The sequence below is a fragment of the Thermobia domestica genome, chromosome 15, assembly GCF_964235325.1.
Source record: "Thermobia domestica chromosome 15, izTheDome1.hap1.1, whole genome shotgun sequence".
Lineage (NCBI taxonomy): Eukaryota > Metazoa > Arthropoda > Insecta > Zygentoma > Lepismatidae > Thermobia > Thermobia domestica.
The window spans coordinates 32,827,353-32,851,336 of record NC_137468.1 but is presented as its reverse complement, the minus strand read 5'-3'; the positions used below and the strand labels follow the sequence as shown (position 1 = coordinate 32,851,336).

Genomic DNA, 23,984 nt, shown 5'->3' with positions numbered 1-23,984 from the left:
TTAAAAGGTATTCAGTTTCTTCCCGAATGAAATGTTTCGGTTCTGGAATGTGTAAGGTTGCAGGAACTTAGAAGATTTTCAAGAGATTTCAGATACCTCCAAAGGAAAGAAAAATCACTTATCGAAAGATCAAATGATCTGGGCGGAAATGGATTGTACCCAAATCTGAAGACAATAACAGGGTTTGGAACAGGTTCTTCAAAACTACCGTGGAAGCACGTTGCGGAGGGAGATAAAAGTGACATACAGACACAAGGAAACTGTGTCTTTGAAGAAAGAAAAAAAAAAAAAAAAAGATAATTTTATGTAACACTGCTTTCTTTATTTTGTGCAACACTGTTTTCTGTTTTGTGACTTAAATTCACTAATAACTAAATGCTTTCATGTATTCCAACTTGTTACACCCAAATAAATTTAATCATTTCCTCTTAATAGCGTTTTCAAAATGGCCCGATTCACTGCCATGCCCTCCTACGTATTCCAAACTGCGATGTAAGCTTTTTGGTAATGTTAGAAATAAACTAGGTCGACATTTTGTCTGTGTCGGTCGGCGTACCTTTTAAATATTTACAAGAAAGAACACTCATTTGTTACTATCAAGTAAGAAAATATTTGTCAGTTTTCCAAGTGGTTATTATGAAGATATTTAACGGAAGACAAACAAAATAAAGTACCGCAATCCAAAAGAAACTACTCTGTGGGCGTTTGTGGAAGTATCACTGCATGATTTGAGGACGAGGATAAGGAAGGGTAGACAAATTACTTTCTAAAAGTAGCAGAAATTTATAGCAACTTAGACTGCAGTGACTTAGGTCATGGATTTGAAAACGTACCAAGTCCGGTATGAAGATTTTTTTTTTTTTTTTTTTTTTGCTTGCTATTATGATGGATTGCAGGGTCTGTATGAATTGAGAGCGGCGGTGCGTAGTCGGTGGGGCCAAGTCTTCTCACCCCAATTCGATTCTCAGGTGGAGAAGTGCTTTTTCTTGTCCTACCCTCGTTCCACTGTGGCCCAGGTTAGACTTAATTTTGTCCATTCCGCCAAGTGCTTGGGCACAATCCCACTAATTTGCCATTCTTTCCCCTCTCCCTAAAGAAAGTGGTAAAGGAGACCTTAGATAGTTCTTTGTGAAAAAAAAAAAGATAACCAATTGCCTTGCAGACTGTATTCTATTTAGGGAAGCACGGTGGCTCAGTGGTGGAGCGTGGGATCCATGGAAACTCCGCTTGGTCTAGTGGCTAGCATGCTTGCCTTTGGTGCTCGTGGTCCCGGTTTCGATTCCCGGTGGGGGTACAGTTGTACGAAAACAGTGGTTCAGATTCCATTAAAATCAGTAGGTCCTGTCTCCCGTTGCTGCTCAGGCATAATCGTGTGACGTTGAACTCAAACAAATCAAAGCATGGGATCCCTGGTTCGATCCCAGCTCGTGCCAAGTAGGCTTTGTGGTGGACAAATATCGTGTTCGTATGTTTTCTCGGGGTTCTCCCGTTTCCTCCCATTTTATTCACTCCACCATTGCATTCATTTCTCATCATCACCGTCTCCTTTAGCCTAGCCGGCATAATCGTGGGACGTAAAACTGAAATATTTAATTTAATTTCAATAAATTCTATTTAATTTCGGAACTTCATACCGTTCTTAGAAGTATCATTACAGTATAATTAGAGTCCGATTATGCTATTCTCAATAATAATAATAATAATAATAATAATAATAATAATAATAATAATAATAATAATAATAATAATAATAATAATATTAAAAGTCCCACCTAAAAATTCCATGGGCGTAACCTGCCCCCTAACCCCCCTACCCTATGGATACCCCTATATACAGAACAACACCGACAACGTTTGGGTTTCAAAACAACACCGACAACGTTTGGGAGTTGATTCCTGACACCAAGATAAGACAAAAATTATAAACAACCTCGGTGCACAAATGCTTCCTTTCGGAGTTATAGGCTGCCGAAAATATGAGAAAATGAACTTCGAAGGTCCATAGCTGCAAAACTATGGGACCTATAGTAGTCGGGTCAAGACTTCACTTAGGAACTAGTATGTGCCCTACCAAATATCCAAGTTTCAGAATCATGAGGTACTTCTGCTGGCAATTTTATAGAGGTAGTTGGTGAGTATTTCAAATTATATGCCCGTAGCCGGACTCCCTCTTTAAAAATTGTTGCGTGAGTGTCTTAGGATTCTGAAACATGTATTTTTGGATAGCGCAAGTTAGTTCCTAAGTGAATTGTTAACGCGACTGTGGTAGGTCCCATAGTTTTGGAGCTATGGACCTTTAAAGTTCATTTTATAGTATTTTCGACGACCTGTAACTCCGAAAGAAAGCATTTATGCAGCGAAGTTGGTCTATACTTTGCCTTATCATGGTGTCAGAAATCACCTCCCAAACGTTGTCGGTGTTGTTTTAAAATACAGTGTATATACGAGCAATGGCTGAAAAAGTTTGATCATAACAGAAATAAATAAACTAATGTAGTATGTATATCTTCCCTCCAAAGGCTTATAGCATCCCAGTCCAAGGGTTAACCGAATTTTATTAAAATGAGTACCTGGAGAGACCTTGAGAATAAAAGAAGTTGCAATATATTGCGACTTCTTGTATCTGCCGAAGTCTAGAAAGTGTACACTCTTAAGGCGATTAACAACACACTGGTGAAATGATTAACACTGCTCCATTCTATATCGTGTTGCATCAACCCAACGGAAAATTTGCATTTTAGTTTGGGACAATAGCACATACCAGGCTTTATGCAGGGTCGTTTTGATGTGTGATTAGTATCATACTAAAAGCCTGATTACTGCAGGAAACATATGTTAGTCGAACTGTTTAGGATGACACTAATCATGCGTCAGAACGACCCTGCATAAGGCCCAAAGAGCAACATCTGGAATAAATATTTTTTTTTCTTTCTTTTGTGTACGCAGAAGATTCTGCTTCACTTCTCTCCGTGATATATGAAAATATTGTAAAGCGTTTGAATAAACATTTTAAGGGACATGTTTTAAATTTATAGATGCACGTCTTGTATAGCCTCAAAGCTGAAAGTGATACTAGACTCCAACCAAGGGCGTCGATTTTTCTGTAACTTTTGGGGGAGGCATGCAAATGTGTGTTTGGTTGCATTTAAGGGTCCAAAAAGGCATAGGCGTATATGAGGATATTAAGACAAATTGAATTCAACCTATATCAAAATATTCTATATTCATTAAAAAAATACATATAACAATAAAAATACATATTCATAAAAGTACATGGAGCCCACATGAGCAGGTCAGGGGGGGAGGTTCCCCTGACTCCCAGAATCGGCGTCCTTGATCCAACCCAATCCACCAACTTCCAGCAGATGGAAATAAAACACGTTGATCGTTCATACACGTTGCTGCACTTATAAACAAACTCAATTCCGCAAGAGTTTCCGTCAACGCAGCGCAATATTTGGGTTCTGGTTTGCACTAATTGGATAGCAATTACAATAACATATTGCATATTTTGCGCTGTGTTGAGTTCTTCAAGTTTTGCGAAAATTAATACGGAATGAGCCCAAGGATTTTATCGTACATGATATTTATTTATGTTGTATTTCGTCACTCACTCACGTTTCAGATAGGCTATGACATTTGCATAATTCATATTGTTGTATTCGCGTTGTTCATCCTTAAACAATATTCTTTTCTTCTGATATAATGTATTTCATGTGCAATGTCCCCCAAAATTGATGAACCTGCTTTCCATCGTTATTCTGATTTCATATATAATTAAATGATCCTCTGAATCACAGTTTTAATTATTAAATTTATATTTTAGTGATTTCGATGTCACTGATTGTGGGTTAGCAACTCTGCAGCAATACATCGCTGCGCAATGTAATTTATGTTCGGGTAACGGATTCGATGCGTTTTTGTTTGATGTGGTTGGCGGCAACGGAAGAAGCGAGTTGAGAACAGCCTCTCCATTTATCGTAATATTTTGTGACGTTACGTTGTGAAAGAAAGAAAAATGGCGTACAAAGGACCAGCCAAAGTTCAAAAGGTTATGATACAACCCATCAACCTTATATTCCGATATTTGCAGAACAGATCTCGTGTTCAGATTTGGCTTTATGAAACAAAGAACTTGCGTATTGAAGGACACATTGTGGGCTTCGATGAGTATATGAATCTAGTGTTGGATGACGCTGAAGAATTCAATCGCAAAACACTAAACCGTAAACCTCTGGGTAGAATCATGTTAAAGGGAGATTGCATAACTCTCATCCAAAACGCAAGTCCAGAAGTTGTGGAGGCTGGTACGTCAGAAGCAATGGCCTAACAGCGGAAAAAAGAAGAAACTGTGGTCCAAACAATTACGCTTACCAAAGATACGCTTTAAAATAGTTAAAATGTATAATTTTGTGTCATTCTGAATCAGTATTTTTCTGGAATGTTAGACTTCCAAGTGTTAAATGTGTTAATAGAGTGCTAACGTGATTTTGTACTATCCTTTATATGAAAACTTTCATTTTAGCAAAGTTACTGATTGTCTACGTGCTTTAGAGGAGAACAGTTCAACTTACTTCATATGTGATTGTTGGGCGTAAACATGACATTGAAACATGTTTATGTTTGTATAAATCTGCGGTCATTCGTTACGATATATCGCTGTTGTGAGCGATTTTTTTTTTTTTTTTTTAATGGCATACTGCCGCAGAAGTTCATTTGTTAAGATAGTTAAGATACAGGTTTATATAAATAATAGTCCCTTAATGTAACTTCTTAAAAAATATGAGTTTGAAGGAAACTTGTGATTTGGTTAACTAGCTTTTCCAATTTTTATAATAAAAAGTTTGTGATATTTACAGTGAGTGTTATTTGAAAGAGATTTCTCAGTGCAGATTGTGAATATCCAGGCCACAAAAGAATGTAAAATGTTACGGTTAAATTTGACATACGTTAAGTGAAAGATATTTTGATCAAGAAGTTAGTATTTATGAATATCTTACATTAGTACAGAAAATGATGTTCACATTAACACGTAATGTAACGGGTTTTAGTATGTAAGTAGTGATGGTTGAGGAGCTGTCAGTTTGCCAAAGCCAAGTGTTACTTGCTGCGGCTCCAACAACGTGGGTTCTCTATGCAATTGTTTCTTGTAAAATATAAAGATGGTATACAAGGTTTTAGCTCGATAGAAAATTTGCTGAAATTTTAGGAACTTGTTTACATGAAGGGGGCCGAAAGTAGTGTAATAGTAGGTTCAATAATAGAAGATTTACAGGAGAAATGAGTTGAAGTAACGGAAACGGGCAAATTTTTACTTTGAGCCAAACAGTGACTTCAACCGATTCATGTGATCCGGTTCCCGGAGCAGTTTAGGAATCATTCCTAAACTGCTCCCGGAACCGGATCACATGAATCGATTACAATTACTAACACATTAAAAGTAATGTACGATGTTAAGAATTATACTATAAGTACAAGGGCCACAATGTTACTATACGATGTTAAGAATTATACTATAAGTACAAGGGCCACAATGTTACTAAACATCAATTCAGTTTACCGCCCCCCAAACCCCCCGCTCAAGTACTATAAAAACATCCAAAATAATAATATATAATCACACCACTACTATAAAGCTAAGATAAGAAGGGAAAAATAAAAAAAAAAAAAAAAAACACTCGTCTCTAATCATAAATCACTGCATGACAAAAAAAAAAAAAATACATCTCAACAAGACAATAGGACAAGCAGCAGCAAACCAAATACTTTGTCTAATACTCAAATGCAAAACAAATCAAGAATTAAAATAATATGAATTAAAAAAAGAAAACATTCACCATTTCGCCATAGGAGAACACTCATGAATAATTAACTCATAATTCCTTTTACCCACTTTTACCAAACGTCGGAAGTATCTTCAGCCTTCGACCACAACCATGATAGGTTTTCTGTAACTCAATTAAACCACACTCTGCTCCAAAGCGATATGAGTTAATATCCGAATCTAATACAAACTTATTTAAAAACAAATTCAAATTCTTTCTATTAAATTCATGAAACGGTTTCTCAATCGGATTTCCTAACTCGATCGTCGCCATGAAACGAAAATTCAATTACGCGCTCCCCGCATGCCATCAGCAATAGCACACACAGACAAGCACACAGAACATGTGACATCACACTAACAAACTACCATATGACTGTAGAGAGACACCTAGTGGGAAAAATATGAACTAAGACGTCACACCAAAGGCAAGAACAGTTCCAACAAGTGACTCACGCACAAAACAATTCCAGGATGTGACTGAACCTATAAGAACCGATTAAAGTCACAGTTTGGGTCAAAGTAAAGACTTACCCGGAAACGTAATCGATGTGTCATTTAAGAATGGAATAGAAGTATATTTTGTAGAAATGATAGCGAAATGCTCTAGAATTTTCTATATGTGCTTACCGGAAGTGCACATAACGGAATATGGATGTAATGACGCATGCAGTAAACCCTAACCTAATCTATTAATAGAAAGTAGCGAAATTGTAAAATTTTTCCTTTGGCCAAATTAAATTTAAGTACCGTATATATGTGGAAGAGGGAAACGGAAGTTCCGTTACAGTGTTTATCTCTGCTGTGTTAGATCGCTGGTTCGATTCCAGGACATGTCAGTTTGTGGGCGAAATTGTTAGGATGTCTCGGAGTTCTTCCATATCCACTAATTACTTTCACAATTACGCAGTTTTCATAATCACTCCGCTTTAGTTTGAGGGGCATATTCGTAGGACGTTTAACTAAGGATGGGTAGATATATTTAATACAGTAGAGCGTCGATTATCCGAACGTCGGTCAACCGAACGACCGCTTAACCGAACTGTGTACTCGCTCGCACCTGTTACTCTCCCACCCTACCGTCCATCATCTTCCTCACTCGCAAACCAAGTTTCTCACAGTAGTCGCCGCACTGAGCCACCGCTGGCGGAACATTGCTTCTAATGGGGTTCAACAATCAGCACACTTCTGTCGGTTTGGCACTGGCTGTAGAAGTACAGTACAGTACAGTTCGATTATCCGAACAAACCAGTTTTCCGAACACCCATGTCCCTCAATTACTTCGGATAATCGACACTCTACTGTACTATAATATTAATGCCAACCTATCGGTTATTTATAATATTAAAATATTTGGGATATTACTAAATTATTAACAAATTAGTTTTCTGTATTTTTAATGGAAAGATCTATTTCTAACGTAGTGTAATAGTAAGTGATAAAAGAGGTTTGAAAACAATTGGCTTTTTTTTTTTTTTTTTTTTTTTATTTATTTATTATAACGTAGTGTTGGTCCCGCTCTGTCCGACAGAACCCAAAACATAACCTGGATGGAATGTAGCCAGTAAGACAGTTGTTATTAGTAATTGAAAAACAAAGTAGGGGTCCACAACGGTTATTATTTAATGATATAATGAGATGCATGTTCATTAGAAGTTTAAATTTGTACTGACGTAAGCCTCCAAATGACAAACGTTAGTTCATTGCAACGTTTCAATGACCAACTGCTATCTTCCTCATGCATGTTTCTTAGGAAATTACACAAGTTATTATACCACAACTTACTCTTTTAAGATCTTGGTATTATGCAGAATAGTATAAGCTTAAATTTCACATATGATAGAACTGAAGCGTATAATAGCGATATAAGTGACGTAGTACAGGTACTGCTGGAAATTATATCAATGTAGATGTTTTCACGTCAGGTCTCAGTAGGATGTAAGGTTTGATATGTGGTAATTTTTGGGTTAAAAGTTCAGAGGAAAGAATTACTTTACCACACCAACTATATCTTGCGTTGTACCAAAAAGTTTGGCTTTCGCTATGATTACAGTATATCATCTATTATTTCATTTATTACTAGTACTGGAACAAACGGTTAGTTTTGGAAGCGGTTACACTATTGATGTTAAAATGTAGCATTTCACAGAAGAGTTCAGTGTTAAAGTTAAACCTAATGTCCGTTAATAGGGGCCAAAAACTCTTCAGGAGGTTTATTATTATTATTATTATTTATAAATATTTATTAAGTTTAATGTTCCATAATTATGCACCGATGTTGATTTAAATGGTGATCATAATGAAGGGAGTGATGGATTGAAGCAAGTGGAGAACCTATACACAATGTTTGTCCACCACATCGACAGCTGGGATCGAACCACGCAGCAGAAGTGAGCGTCTGCCACAGCTATTTTGGCATCCAGGAGAAGTATCAACTGTATTGAATTGTTGCAAGAAATCCTACTTCTTGAACTAAAAGGTGTTTGAGCGATAGGTAGCTTTCAATTACAGGGTGATCGTTTACAGATTACTATAGTTGTTCATTTATGTAGATTAGATAAAAAAAAAAAAAAAAAATATTTCTTTAGAATTTCAGCCGTACTAAGGCCTTCCTACCTCTCTTACTGTTACTTTTCTTAATTATTCATCGACGTACAGAACATTTATTCGTGCGAGATGAATAATTAAAAAAAAAAAAAAAAATACAGCAGGAGATATGTTACTTAGGAAGGCACCGGGGAGAGTCGAAATTATATAAGACAAACTTTATTGGTACAAGTCAGTACCTTTTTGGTGTTTTGTAGAAAGAGAATTGTTCGGCAACTCTGCAGTGTGAAAGACACACCACCTATGCCAGTATTATATGTACTCCGCGTCAGGTTAGGGTAAAACCAGAGGACCCTGATAGTGGGAGGTGTCCGTAGGAAGTAGCCACGCTAGTAATGGTGGGTATTCGGGTCAAGGAGAATTTGTTTGTTTCATTTTTATGTTTGAAAGTAGAGCCATTGCTTTGTGTGTGTAAGGACACTAACCCCAGATGCTAGTGTAAGCTGGACTTTTTTCTGTGCGTGTTCCGCATAGGGGTCCCGAGTTCGATTCACGGCGGGAGCTCATATGGTTCGGATCCTACGTTAAGCTGTAGTTCACGTGTCATATAGCCTCGCTGATGAAACTAATCCAATCCAGTTGATCTTTTTCTTGGTCAAGGATAAGTGAAACCATAGTGCTATTACGCGAACTAGAGCATTTACTGTAGATAACAAAAGGAATGGCAAAGAACTGACTCGTTTTTGGACAGGTCATAGAAAACAGCGCACATATTTTGGTAATGATAGGTTGTAATTAATTTTAAAGAATGTAAAGCTGAAGAATGTTTGACGTGTTTAGCAATTAAAGAGGTCGATTGCTAAGATTGTATTCTGCTTATAATAATGCAGAACAAATAAAATTAAAAAAATACGATTCCCAAACCGCAATTAGGAACTACTCGTTAGTAAATTGGTATAAATTTCGAGATACCTGTGATATCATTGACAACGAAACTATTGTGCAGTGCTCACATGGAAAGCGTCAATCAGAAATGAATACATAATGTACACTCATGTCCAAAATTATTGTTGCATGTCTATAAATATGTTGTTCTAAGAATATAATTTGATAACGAATTTTCCGGGTATTTCTTATAATGTTAGTATGTGTATAATCGGCAAAGACATGTATGTGGCAAATTTCATGTCGAAAAAGCAGTAAATAAGAATAATAAAACGAAAATAAAACTTTCTTGTCCATTTAGCGACATTTTATTTTACCCATTCTAATTTTCGCACTTATAATTCTTTTCCTATGAAATTTACCACGAATATACATTTCTCGATTATACATATAGTATCAGTATTAAAAGTACCCTGCAAAATCATTATCAAATTATATTCTTACAAGAAGACAGTTATAGATATGCGACAATAATTTTGGACATGAGTGTACATTCACCAGCCAAATCATTATGACCACCCTCTACTTTGTAAGTGAAGTTCGGCTAACGTAAAGTCACGAGGCACAGCAGAACCTCTCGCCAGACTGACAGGTATCTCATTCGATCAGTCAGTGAAATGTTCATACGTAGAATGGGGAAGGCCGGCGATACACGTACCAGAAGTCGATAGAGGCCGGATTGTGGTGGCTAGACAGCTGGGAACGAGCATCTCAGAAACAGCGCGACTTCTCGAGTGTTAAAACAGTTGCCGTAGTTACTGTGTTCCAAAGGTGGGAATAGGGCAGTGAAACTATCCCAAAACCACAAGAAGTTTGGCGGTCATACTTCATTGAAGATGTCGGACGTCTTGGACTCTCGAGATTCAATAAGCAGGCTAGATCACGTCTCATCCACCCTTGCTGCTGAAATGGAAATGGAACTCATGTCAAATCGAAATCAAGTTGGTGCACAATTAACAGCAGACTTTTAATAACAGTAGGCAAAACATTCAAGTGTGTGAGAATACACGGTTCACCATAGACTGTTATATGTTGGCCTCCGCAGGCAATGTTCCCAATGTTAACTGCACTGCATTGTCGTTTACGACCGCAATGGGCACGTGCTTATCGTCATTGGACAGCCGAACAACCGATCTCAACCCAATTGAACACGTTTGGGATGTCATTGAACGTCAGATCTGAGCTCATCGCCTCCTCCACAGTATTTATAGGAATTAAGTGACGTGTGCAGATACCAGGACATCATGCTTTGTATGCCAAATTGCATTGCTGCTGTCCTGCGACCGAAAGGTGGACATAGCGGGTATTAAATAGGTGGGCCTAATGTTTTGGCTGGTGAGTATATGCATAAATTTGCAGTAAGAAAAAACAAAAACTATTTATTGAACGGAATCTTGGAACAAACTCCTAACCTTGCGGCAGGAAGACATGCATCGTCCGGACTTGAGCAGAACTAGTTATGAAGCATAACGTACGTAATCAGGTTGGTAACATCTTATTCAGATCAAGTTTTGAAGACAATCATGCCAGTGAAACCAAGGAAGAACATTTGACAAAAGAGATACTGTATGTTACCTGACGTCTATGAGTGTAAGGGCACATATTCATGTTTAAAAGAAAAACTAAACAATTCCATTTTATTTTTAAGATACCTTTGCTATACTCGCAGCATGCCTGATCATCTTTGAGCTTTCAGATAACTCAAGAAACTATATTCTGGTGCACATGATTCGCGCTATGAACAAGGTTTTGCAGTCTGTTAGTAATCTTCCTCTTTTTCGTGAGAGCTCCTGCTTCGATCGCAAACAAGGAAATTTCATTCATAGAGATAACATACACAATATTACGCATTCCACGGTTTTAGTTTTTTCAAATGAATTTTGCCCTGCGTTAAAACGCTGATGATAATTTTCATAAAGTAATCGTACTAATAGATAATTGTTGTTCTGCTGCGTGCCCCTACCATTCGGATAATTGAAGACCTCGGGGGAAAAGTAATGATAATCCTCAAAATCGTGAAAAGTGAGTGAAACAGCCTATGCTGCTTGACGCCGGTGGATCTGTTATCCCACGAAGAATTACCAAGTTTGGTCAACAGATGACAGAGATATGGCCAATTCCTTACAAATTTCTCAATAGTGTCACTATTCGTACCCAAACATTCAAATCCTTGTATATCAAGATCATATCAGTGTGGGATATCATTATTTTCCCCTGAGGTCTTCAATTGTATATTGGTTGAGGGTGAATGTCATGAAAATCCAAAAGTGAAGCTGAAGACATTGATACCACAAAGGGCTTTTCACCTATAAGTAGTACTGGTGTCACTGTTAGGAATAAACAAACCCCAATATACACAATCTGCTGGTTAATAGTATTTTGGTACATATACACATTACATTATATAAGTAATTGTTCAAGCAATGCAAAAAACTCAAATATTATTGGCAACGAAAGATCAAATTCTTTATATCGTCGTAAAAGTTCGATTTTCTCGAAAAATACACATGAGAATTTACCTTCAAACATGTTATTTTGTTCACGATATAATCTATGGACTGATTTTTGGCTTATATTTGGACAAATATTGGATGAAAATAGAACATTATATGAAATTCATACATCCACTCAGGTAATACGAATTATCCAAGACTCCTTCTAGTCACAATTGCGTACAACTCAGCATCGAACACACATTTTAATATTTTAATTTAATGGAATCTTATACAATATACATTACACTGACAAATAGATAAAAGACATCTGGAGATATAGGCTTACTATAGGGTATACATATTCATAAGAAATGTGACTGCGTGTATTTTCCTTTTCTTTTTATTGAAATTTTCGGCCTCCGCGGAGACCATCTTTGGCGACAATCTATCCTGCGTCACCTTACCTTTCCCTTACATATTTTTAAAGCCATCCTAGAAAGTACTTTTACATGTTCCGTAAGCTTTATTTCAGTGTTTAATTACATCACTACAATTGAACAATCCGTCTGCTATTATTAAAAAAAAAAAAAAAAAAAATGGAATTAATGTTTTTGATATTCCAGTAGAATTAAAGATATGTACTGTTTACCACCGTCAAAAAGTGAATTATAGTGGGGGAAAAAAATCATTGCACCAAATAAAGGGCAGCTAGTGGAATTCCATTTAAAAAAAGAAGAAGAAGAAGTTGCAAACAAGATTCTGAAACGAATATTCGTAGCCAAGAGGAACGGGAATGGCGGAAACTTCATAACGAGAAACTGCATAATTTATGCCGTTTACCAAACATTGTTAGGGTCATCAAATCTAAGAGGCTTAGGTGAGCAGGTTATGTAGACAGAATGGAAGAAAATAGGAACGCTTTCAAAGTTTTAACTGGAAGTCCAATCGGAAAACGTCCATTAGGAAGACCTAGGCGCTGATGGGAGGACAATATTAAGATGGATCTCGCAGAAATAGGAACACAAAGTAAAAACCAGATCCAGTTGGCTACGGACAGAAGTCAATGGAGAGCCTTTGTGTACGTGATACTGAACCTCCAAGTTCCATAGGAAACAGCGTTAGTATAATTATAGCTATTATAACTGAGCCTCTTATATTTGATGACCCTAACAATGTTTGGTAAACGGCATAAATTATGCAGTTTCTCGTTATGAAGTTTCCGCCATTCCCGTTCCTCTTGGCTACGAATATTCGTTTCAGAATCTTGTTCCCAAATACTTCCAGTTTACGTTTTCTTCTCTCAGATTAAAAACCATAGTGATAATTAAATACTGAAATAAAGTCTACGGAAAAACAGTATGTAAAATTGTATTTTATAGGATAGCTGACCACAATTGGAGATGTAAAGGAAGGGGTCGGTGACGCAGGATAAATCGTTGCCGAAGATGATCTCCGCGCACATTGAAAATTTCAATTAAAAGAAGAAAATGAAGATACGAGATAAGTTATGTTTCTTAAGACTTCTGGAGGACAATACGATTTCTTGAAAATAGCGAACAAACACGAAGGCCGATTAGCATGATGTAGTGGTAGTGTAAATATGTAGTACAAGTGGTTCTATTGCTTACGAACGTAGCTATTAAGACCTGAAGGAGTTGATACAAGGTGGGCATTAAAAGTTGGTAGATGTCAGTGCACCATTAGTGCTGTGTTAAATGTGCCATTAGCAAGTAATAAGAGGACTATGATGCAGTTTAAACGGGGCAAAAAGATACGCCTAAATCCTAGGTGAGAGAAACTGGGAGCAACATCACTTGAAATTCTGAATGCAAGGGCCCATCCGTCCAAATCCATCAATGACGTCACAGCCGAGGTTGACAGGTCAATACGACTATCCAACGTTATTCATGTAGTCAGGAAATGTAGCGACGAGTCACCAGAAAATAAGCATCTACTTAGAAAACCTCAAATGATACGGAGGCACAATTTGCCCACCGCCATGTGCAACAAGCCACAGCACGTTTGAAACCATTTTGTATTCTCTGTTTTAAGCCAATTTTGCTATTTCTGGGACAGGTATGGATAGGCCACGATTCGTCACCATTCTACTGTGAAACGCGACAGAACAAGTGTTATGATGTAAGGTTCAATTTGGAATGATGACCATAGTAACTTTCTTATTTGCGAAGGGCACATCAATGCTGTAATATACTTCAGGGTATTGGTAAATAGTTTGCTATCCTGCTTTGAAACAGGCGAATTGTCACGGGATGTCGCACGATTCATGACGTGGCAGCATAAGAAAAAGATGACCACCCCCTGGTAGAAGCAAAATTGGATTAAACTCCCCCGTGGCCTGGATATTAAATCCTAAAGTAAATGTTTGAAATCTGTTACAGTTAGGAATTAGATTTCGGAGCTTTCGGTATCTATGAGCCCGTCACATACAGTATATGAGGGATGACGTCCCTTGGCTGTCCCCCTTCTTGGCGAAAAGAAGAAGAAGAAAGGAATGGGAAAGGAAGGACTATTATATTAGGTAGCATCCTGGCGTCTGCCTGGTGTGAATAAGGAAAACCCAGGAAAAATCCCACTTCGGGTGGCTGGCCTGAAAAAGCTGTAACACTTTTCGGCCGAGTGTCTCTACCGGAAGTCGAACCCAGGACCGCTCGCACTAAAGAGGAGAGTGTTAGCGACTACACTACACGGGACCACATCTGTTGCAACCAAATTGTACTACAGCCACACAGACTACAAATGAACAGGCATTTTGTAGCGAATAGTACCACCTGTCATGGGATGTTTTCGATGATTAGAAGTTTCACCTGCTGCCATAGCGGGCTCCCCCCCAGCATTAGGAATGGTTCCTTCTGTGTACTGGTACGTAACAGTAGCCACAGGCTCATTTGTCTTGTGTCTATTTACTTTCTTCAGAGTAGTTATGATGGTAAATATGATAATGTCTAAACAGGTTAAAAGCACATCTTAAAACAAACTTCTGCGTTAGTGAATTAACTGAAAGAAATTACGTAGATATTTATTTATATATGTCAAGATCATTGCAAAGTGATACCAACTTTTAAGAGATTGCACGCGAACACGCAATGCCTCAGGTATTAACATTGCCACATTTAGTTAATGGAGTAAATAAACTAAATGTGTGCTATATGTATAATACCTATATGCAGTAGCTACATAAATAATTTGGTAGGTGCCCTATATGGACTTCATATGTAATACTTTTATTGTGTCTTTGTTAAGCAATATTTATTTATATGTGGTAATGACAATATATGGAATAAAGCCAGTATCCACAAATTAAATAAATTTTTAATTACTTTACAGACGGTATAGGCCTATATATACATGTGATATATGAATGATATATATATATATATATATATATATATATATATATATATATATATATATATATATATATATATATATATCATGGACAGTATAATACAGAAATCACATTGTCCGTGTGAATAACACAAAAATATATCTGTTTCCCCTGTTAGAGACCTTTTGTTTTTTATTATTTTCATCACTAACACCAACCGACATAACTCTTGTACGTGACTATTACTTCCTATATCAATATAATGTTACATGATATATTCATTTTTTTATGTAACAGTTAAGTTTTTTTTTTTTTTAATTGAACAATGGAAAAAGTTTCTAGAATTAGAACATGTGAACGTATGGCTATCATTATTAGTCCAAGACAATTTTGTGTATGTGTGTGTGTATGTTTCGATTATGAAATCTTACCACCTTAGTTTGACCATTTTCAACCCTAAACACGTCATGTTCATAAAGATCAGAAAAAAATTAACATTAAAGTGTACGTGTATGTAAGAAAAGGGAGTGATTTTACCCTCCCTTGTCCTTCACTGATTTCAAACTTAAACAATAGAATCTTCCAACAACATATATGCCATATTTAATGAAAATTTACTTTCGTGCCTGATTGACCTCAACTCTAAGCAATAAGCTGTTATAAAAGTTGGATACTTTTTAGTAGTTATAGTTTATTATTATTTTCGTATAGGCTGAATTAATCTCTTATCTCAAACCATTGATAGTTTCAGGAATCGTGAACAAGGGGTACGATAAGCAGAATAGCGTCTCCAATATTTGTACAGAATAAAAATCCAGTATGTGAATTCAGATAGTCTTTTACGCATTGCAATACCTTTACCAAATGGCATGACTAATGTACAATTAACTGCAAAAGTAAACCTATTTTTGCGTGGGTAACCATTTTTTCTTCGTAGATTTTTCCAGTCGAAATTTTGTAACGTACATGTTGTTACACACAAAAACAATTAACAAGTTTTAGAGCTCCTTCGTGGCTAAGCGGTTAGCGTACGCGCCTTTTGCGTGGGAGACCCGGGTTGTATTCCTGGCGGGAGCTCATATGATTCGGATTCCACGTTAATCAGTAGGTTCACGTCTCATATAGTCTCGCTTCTGAAAGGGACGTTAGACTCAAAATCAACACAATAACAAGTTTACCCCGAGAGATGCATTATACATAAAAACCCCGCTACGATCTGGCTTTATGTTGCCTCGGCGTTCGTAAAACAAGGGTCGTATCATCGTACCCTCTTGGAGCTGCCAATACCTTTTGCCTAATTTTACCCATAAGTAATAAAAGTAATCCATAAATTGCAAAGAAAATAAGAATAAGTGTTTCATAAATAGGTTAATCTATATATTTAAAAGTGTTTGATGCCTAACTCGTATACCGCAGGCCAGATTTTGATTTTTTTTTTTTCCGGAAGGGATAGAGGATAGGAGATGGAGGATAGGATAGAAGGTTTTTCTAAGAGGATAGAAGGGTTCAAAAATTTCGGAAAACTTCTCAGTAAAAATAAAGAAACACATGTCTCAGCGTTTGTGAAAATTTCCATTTAAAGGGAGGGGCAGGGGAGCATTTTCTATATAAATGAATATAACAATGTGTGGCGGCCAACTTCTCGTAGACTGCTACACCGAGTTTGATAAATTTTCGCATATGAGTGAATTATGACCTAACTTACGTTTTGAGAAGAAGTGAGAAACGGGTGACGTAATAATAATAATAATAATAATAATAAACGACCAACATTAGTGTTTAATCCATACTTCTTGGGATCTCTGAGATGAATAGTGACACGTTTGATGCCGTTTAAGTCCAAGTCGAGCCTCTATCGGTATTGCAGCTAGTTTTGACTAAATTTATCATAAAACGTCTCTTGAAACGGAACTAAATTCATTCTTTTTATTTTTGACCAATTTCAGTCCCAATAATAGTAGAGTCAGTACCCTTAAAGAAATACACTGTATCAAAATTGATATCTTTAAAAAAAAAATGCATGAAAATGATTTTGTTATATATGTATATTTGTAACCACACTTTCATCTTCGAATTGATTTTACTTTTTTTTCCTTGACGGATTTTTAACTCCAAGCAATAGGTTTATTTGTTATATCGTTAGGTTCAAAGAAAGCGTTTGACAAGCTCAAGAAAGGTAGCAGTGTAAGTGACAAGACGGGCAGATACGCTTCTTTAATATGCGGCCCTTTTAACCCAAAAGGGTATAACTATGATACGTTAAAAAAAAAAAAAAAAACAAAAAAACAAAAAAAAAACAAAAAAAAAAAAAAAAAAAAAAACTCGCCTGCGCTTCCGTCAACAAATAATTTAGTTCCAATAGTGCTGACAAGTGAGCGTTCTCGATTAAAAGGGTAAAATGCAATATATATGGAGGTATTTAGTTGTAGAGAAGCAAGCAAGAGGTCTCTGACAACTCGCACCGCCGTTGCCACTATTCATGTGTGAAGGCTTTCTTAGTGCATCTATAGTGGTAGTTTTTTTAAATGGTGTTAAGCAGAGTTACCGTGGTTGTAATACTAGCACCAAAATACGGTCTGGATTTTCCCTCTGTACGTAGTAAGGAACTTCAGGAACTATCTCCTGATGGCTCCTCTATAGTTGACTGAAATTTTATATTGCTTTTCAACATCGAGGCTACATCGGACGGTGCTCTTGCTTAACGTATTAAACGTAAACCTGAACTATTTCTCGAATTTGTATCTGAGACAGGCGCATCTCGCTGGGATCTAACACCAAACCATTCGTGTTAATCAGATATCGGGCTCTAAAGATTTTTGTTTTTAAGTGATCTATTCAAAAATGCTGTGTGTCCAGGGTTCGATTTTCGGTAAAATTTTTTCCCTCCGATCCAAGCCCGAGTACTAGTTCGGATTCTGCTTTAAGCAATAGGTCTTTCGTTTTATCTAGTCTCCGTACGCCGAAAAGGGATATGTTATACTCAATCAAAATTACACGGACTTTTTTAGTGTTGTATATATATATATATATATATATATATATATATATATATATATATATATAATGTATGTATGTATGTATAGACTTTAAACAGTTTTTTCAGGTAAAATTAATCCCATGTTTTTTCTCAAAATAACTGATAACAGTAAGAATTTAATAATTTTTAAAGAATATTTCAAATTACTCATCAAGTAATGTTCCTCAATCAAATTTTCTCCCAATATTTCGGGTGTGACACTAGGCCATTCATTCTCAGAGACATAAAGAGGCCTTTTTCAAAACACTTTTTTTTTTTTTTCATTTCAGAGCCATTGTATGTTCTTGAAATTTGTGGAAGTAGTATGTGTAAAAAGTAAATGTCACGCTCGAAATAGTGCGGGAGAAACATGACTGAAGAACACTACTAGACAAATAATTTGAAATGTTACAATGTGTTTCATACGCTCAATAAATAAGTTACGAATATTGGTGATATATTTCATGATTAAAATCATTTCTTCAATTAGGAAGAGTGTAGTTGTCCATGTTAATGTAACTGAATTGAAACTTTTTTTTTTTTTTTTTAAAAAAAAGTTCTTGAGCTCATTCTGCAAAATAAAAGCAGGTGGTACCAGATTATTATTATTATTATTGTAATTGAAAATGTGGATTTCATACATTTATCTTGCAAAATATTCATACCTCAGCCGCTAATTGGCCTAAACACATGAAACAAGAAGCAGGATACCCTAGCAAACTGTCGCCTTTGGAAATGGAAAATAACTCTCAAGTAAGGTTTTTATTTTGTCCTGGCTCGCATTGAGTTATATATTGGCCATCATTCGCTTAGAAAAGACACTGAAAGTGAGTTTTTTTTTTTTTTTAATCTTAATGGTCAAAGAAGAGTGTTAAAATTCCAAACAAATTAATAGAAAAAATATTCAATTAAGATATTGTACACATAAAATAAGTAAACTTTTCTTTGGGTATGTTTCCAGTTCATTTTTGTGGAAGAAATGGAGGCACTGCTAGACTGGTAAAGTAGGATATGTTGTCCAGTCTCTTCCCTTGTGGGTTATCAATATTTGACAAACGAAAAATTAGGAATCTGGAGTAAAGGAGTGGATTGGCATTTAAAATTAGAAGTACTAGATATTCAGAAATTTTAGTAATTGTGGTTATCTTATGTAGATACTTTGTGCTCCCTCATGGCTATATGATTAGCGTACAAGTCTTCGGCGCGGGAGACACGGCTTCGATTCCCCGCGGGAGCTCATGTGATTCGGATTCCACATTAAGCTGTAGATCCACGTCTCATATAGCCTCGCTGCTGAAAGGGTCTCTAACTTTAGTACAACAACAAGAGATACTCATTTACTACATGAATTAATATTCCAAGTATAAGCAGCGACGCAACTAGGCTAGTCGTTGTCCGGGGCAAGAACTCGCCTTAGCCTTCCCCCCTTGACCAACCAAGTCAAAATGCTGCCCGACTACACTACACAAGAATTCTCCTATTCCATTTTTCTTCAAATGGTAAAGCTTGATTTCAAAATTGCAGTATATAATTTAATTTTTAGTACAAGATGAAACACCAAACTAATTAGTATTTGATTCCCAAATAGTCCGAGAGTAGCATGCTTGACATATTATTATAGTCTTACCATAATAACCGCAAATCACAATGTTTTTGGAATTATATCGAAATGTGCATATGTGTAGAATAAATCAACAGTCTGTTGCTTTAGAATAGAATATTCAATTATGACAAACAGTCAAGCTGTTGTTTCAAGTATTATTCTAGGACATTTTGCAAATCTCTTAAATCGATGTAAATTAAATGAAAACACAAAACTCTGGAACTAATATTTAACTTTGGGGCTCTCTTGGCTGCAAAGATTTTTACAATGTCCTGAAAAGATAGCTTTGAAGCTATCTTAAGGATATGATCCTAAGGTTGGTGAGTCGTTTTTGTCCTGTAAAGTTTCTGAATATATATATTTTTAAATGATCTTTAGTTTGCCAAAACTCCTTTCCTTGCCTTATAGTAAAAATAAATATTTGCTCTGTTTTGCGCTTTCTAATCCGGCGCCCGAGGCACAAGCCCCGTTTGTCCCCATTTGGTTACGTCCCTGAGTATAAGGGTAACATGTTACAAAGCATGATCTTGACAAAGGTAATCTGAAAATCAATATTTCGTATGAAGATCGTTATGTGGAACGATAGGGTGGGGGAGGAAAACTAAAAATGCTTATATCATAGACAATTTGATAATGTATCATGCAATAAAAGTTACGAAATTAACGAACTGGCTGCACGATATATATTAATCGAGTGCTGACAAACTTTTTTTCATCCTCCGCCTCGTACACTTTAATAGCACGCAAAGTGTTTCTTTGACATTCTGTTCAAATAAGATAGGCTTTAGTTGCTAAGCATTTAACAGTTAGTTACGTAACGATTCAGTTTGTGTGTCATAGCAACTAGAAGTAAACGGGTGTAAATGATCGATTATCCATTGATCTCTTTGAATTCTTTTCTCGTTTGCCAGGTCTGTTGGTGTGTTAGCCTACGTGCTTCTGAGTGGCTTCTCACCGTTTGCAGGTGACACCAAACAAGAAACGTTCTGTAATATCTCCCAGTGCAATGTTACTTTCCCGGAAGAATTGTTCCAGTCCGTCTCCACAACAGCAATGGACTTCATCAGAGCCACCCTGGTGGTCGAACCAAGGTATGTAAAAGGTTTTTTTTTTTTTTTTTTTTTTTTTTTTTTTTCAGTCTAGACTTAAACAGGTATTTCACAGCGAAACATCCATTTCAGAATTCCTTCCACGAACGAACTGACTCGAACATCCCATCCTCCAATAAGCAACGAAAAGATGTTAAGCAGAGTTCACACTGACCTTGAAAATCAGGGAAGGTCAGGAAAATGCCTTAAAATATACCGAAAACCAGGGAAATTGTTATTAGTCACGGAAGGTTAATCAAATTGCACGGAAGCTCCTATTACTCAAGCGATGTAAACAAATATTAGAGCTGCTCACACAAGATATGAAGAACATCTCAAAGAATCAGTGTTGAATAAAAAGGACGACGACAAAAAGATAATTTTCTTTCGAAATAAAGAAACTTGAAGAGTAACAAAAGATGTTAGAATTTCAAGCTTTGAAAGAGTAATAAATTAAATAAAAGAAAAAAGAAAGAAAAATCAGATGCTACAGAAGAAAGAAAAATAAAAGAAAAAGGTTAGGTTTTGGGTTTGAAGATACAAGATAGTCAAAAACATAGGCCAAATTATGTTTACTTGTTTATGTTTATGAGTATATTTAGAGTACCAGGATATTAAATAAGTTGTTAGTACATGAGTATTGTTTGGTACTACTGTTTCATTGTATTCCAAATACAAAAAGTTTGACTCATAGTAAGTATACAGTAAAAAAGACAGCTTATACTAATATTTACAGTAAGAAAGGTTATACTATATTTAAAAAATAAAAAGGGAAACGTTGGACGACTATGGGAGGATGGTGGAAGCCGATTACAAAAAATTATTTTTTTCTAAACATTATAAATATATCGTTCGCTGTTCAGCGAAGATGTATTTACTCAATTATAGAAATTCAGAGAAATGAATATGGGAATTTTAGTGTGAACCATATTAAGAGCAGCTCTTAAGAGGTCACATCGATTAAAATATATATATATATATATAATTTTAAACTAAGGGAACAAAAATTAAACTGTCCGAATTCTAGTAAACAGTAAAAAGTTCTTGTATATATATATAAAAAAAACTTTCTGTACACTTATACCAATTTTAATTTTTTCCCTTAATTTGAAGCGAAAAAAGTTAATTTTTACCAGCGACTTCTGTCAAGAGTCGCCGCTAAACAGTAATAAGATCATTAACCAACATACATAGAGGAAAAATTATATTTCTGATTCTAATCTCGAAAGTAGTACTTTTTTTTTTTTTTTTTTTTTAATAATCTCATTTACAAAACATTTTTCCTTGATTTGAGAATCATATGACAAACTTTCATATAATCCGCCATATGATTCTTAATCGATTTAAGGTTTCGTCCTCACAAGAATTTATCTTTACACACAATCGGAATAGGAAATAAGAGTGTTTATTGTTAAAACTGGCGCATGCTGTACATACACGAGGAACTGCATTCGATTACTGGTGAAAATGCTTACTATTGTTGGGTAAGGTACCGTACAGAATTAATTATTATACACTGAGGATGGCTTAGGTGTAGCCATACGAATAATTGTTCTTGCCTGCAGTGATACTAGAGGCATAGATTCTTGTTGATAGAAACAGTTAGGAAGTAAACGTTAGTGAACTTCGGTGTAGAAAGATACAAGTAACACTGTTGACAATGAATGCGCTGATATCACATTATGTAGTCGATTATAACTTCTAATGTATGTCAAGGAGGTAGGCCAGGTTTTTATTTCCGTTTCTTTGATGTTGAAATGTAAAACTTTTGTTGGATAATAAATTAATGTGGTACTACCTTAAGACATTTTGTAGGCATGACACTTTCTTACAATAGAAAGAAAAACCGGAAATGCCAACGAAAACTAGCGTAGCATTTCGTGTTTGCAGTGTTTCTATTATGCTTAATAAAACAAGTCACTTATACACTAATTAGATTCTGAAATTTATGGTAACCTTTAAAAAGAATTCTGTACATTAGTTAGAAATATATCATTCCAATAAAGAGAGAGAGAGAGAAAGGACAAATGAGTCTTAGAATAATCTTTCGTCACATTTTTTTTAACAAATATATCTTTGTTGTGAACATTTCTGACTTACCTGTGAGCTACACTTATTTATTAGGATCACGCCATGTGTTGTTAGTACATCCGTTCGTTACTCCACACGATAACTCTTTTAATTATTAACGGATGCGAATTTTTAACTTATTTTATGTATTTATTTATTTATTGCAATAGATAGCTAGAACTATGATCTTGGCCGAATTTGTTAATAGAGTCACCGTGACTTTAACGGGGGCTATCTATGTTCCCTTGACCGATTTCGTTAATGGGAATCAATCCGTTAACATTAACGGATAACGGCTACTCTAACGGGAACTATATAGTGCATATTCGATGTATGGAAGCGATTTTTTTAATTCTCTTTTTTGCGGTAGATGGCTAGAGCTATTATTACCTTGGCCAAGTTCGTTAACGGAGTCAACGTGTTAACAGTTCAACAAGTAACGGCAATTTTAACGGTAGCTATCCATATACCATACATGTAAGCGAATTTTTAAATTCTGTTTTTCGCAGAAGATAGTTTAAGCGGGCGAATTCGTTAATGAAATCAATCTGTTAACATCTGAATGGGTAGCGATGACTAACAGCGGCTATCTTTAGCTCATATATATATATATATATATATATATATATATATATATATATATATATACAGGGTGTTCCTAAAGTAATGCCAAAAAATGAAACCACAGATTCTTGGCACCAAAACAAGAAATAAATTTATATGACATATAGACCGGAAGTGGACAGAGGCGGAGCTAGAATGTGGAGGGGAGGGAAAGAAACTTCACACTTAGGGAAAGGAACTTGCCGGCATACAAAACCGCATTGAAGGTACGTGTGAACAGTTACGCAACATACCGGGAGTGATGGAATGCATTTGTAACTCACGATCTTCTGTAGGTACGTTTATTGTTAGCACGTATGACCTAGTAGTTTGTAGTGCGACTCTGTGTAAGATACTACGTTACAAATACAGTGCGTCGTTGTGGATTCTGCCTGTTATTTCATTACATTACACGACTAGTTATACTTGTTCTTATTTCTATCCTCTATTTGCAAGTTTCTATCTGGTATTCCACTTTCCATTGCCCGCTGAGATTATGCAACCATG

The 23,984-nt window shown here is 36.0% G+C and overlaps 1 protein-coding gene and 1 pseudogene across 2 annotated transcripts in view; both read left to right on the top strand.

The window, feature by feature from the left end:
• LOC145670961 (serine/threonine-protein kinase 17A-like) overlaps positions 1–23,984 on the top strand; it is a 411,415-nt gene that overhangs the window by 375,596 nt on the left and 11,835 nt on the right. For both annotated transcript variants that reach the window (XM_081739548.1, XM_081739549.1), the window contains exon 6: positions 20,628–20,807. In XM_081739548.1, the coding sequence (XP_081595674.1) occupies positions 20,628–20,807 (180 nt within the window). The remainder of the gene's footprint in view (positions 1–20,627; positions 20,808–23,984) is intronic.
• LOC145670962 (putative small nuclear ribonucleoprotein E pseudogene) lies at positions 3,905–4,856 on the top strand (annotated as a pseudogene).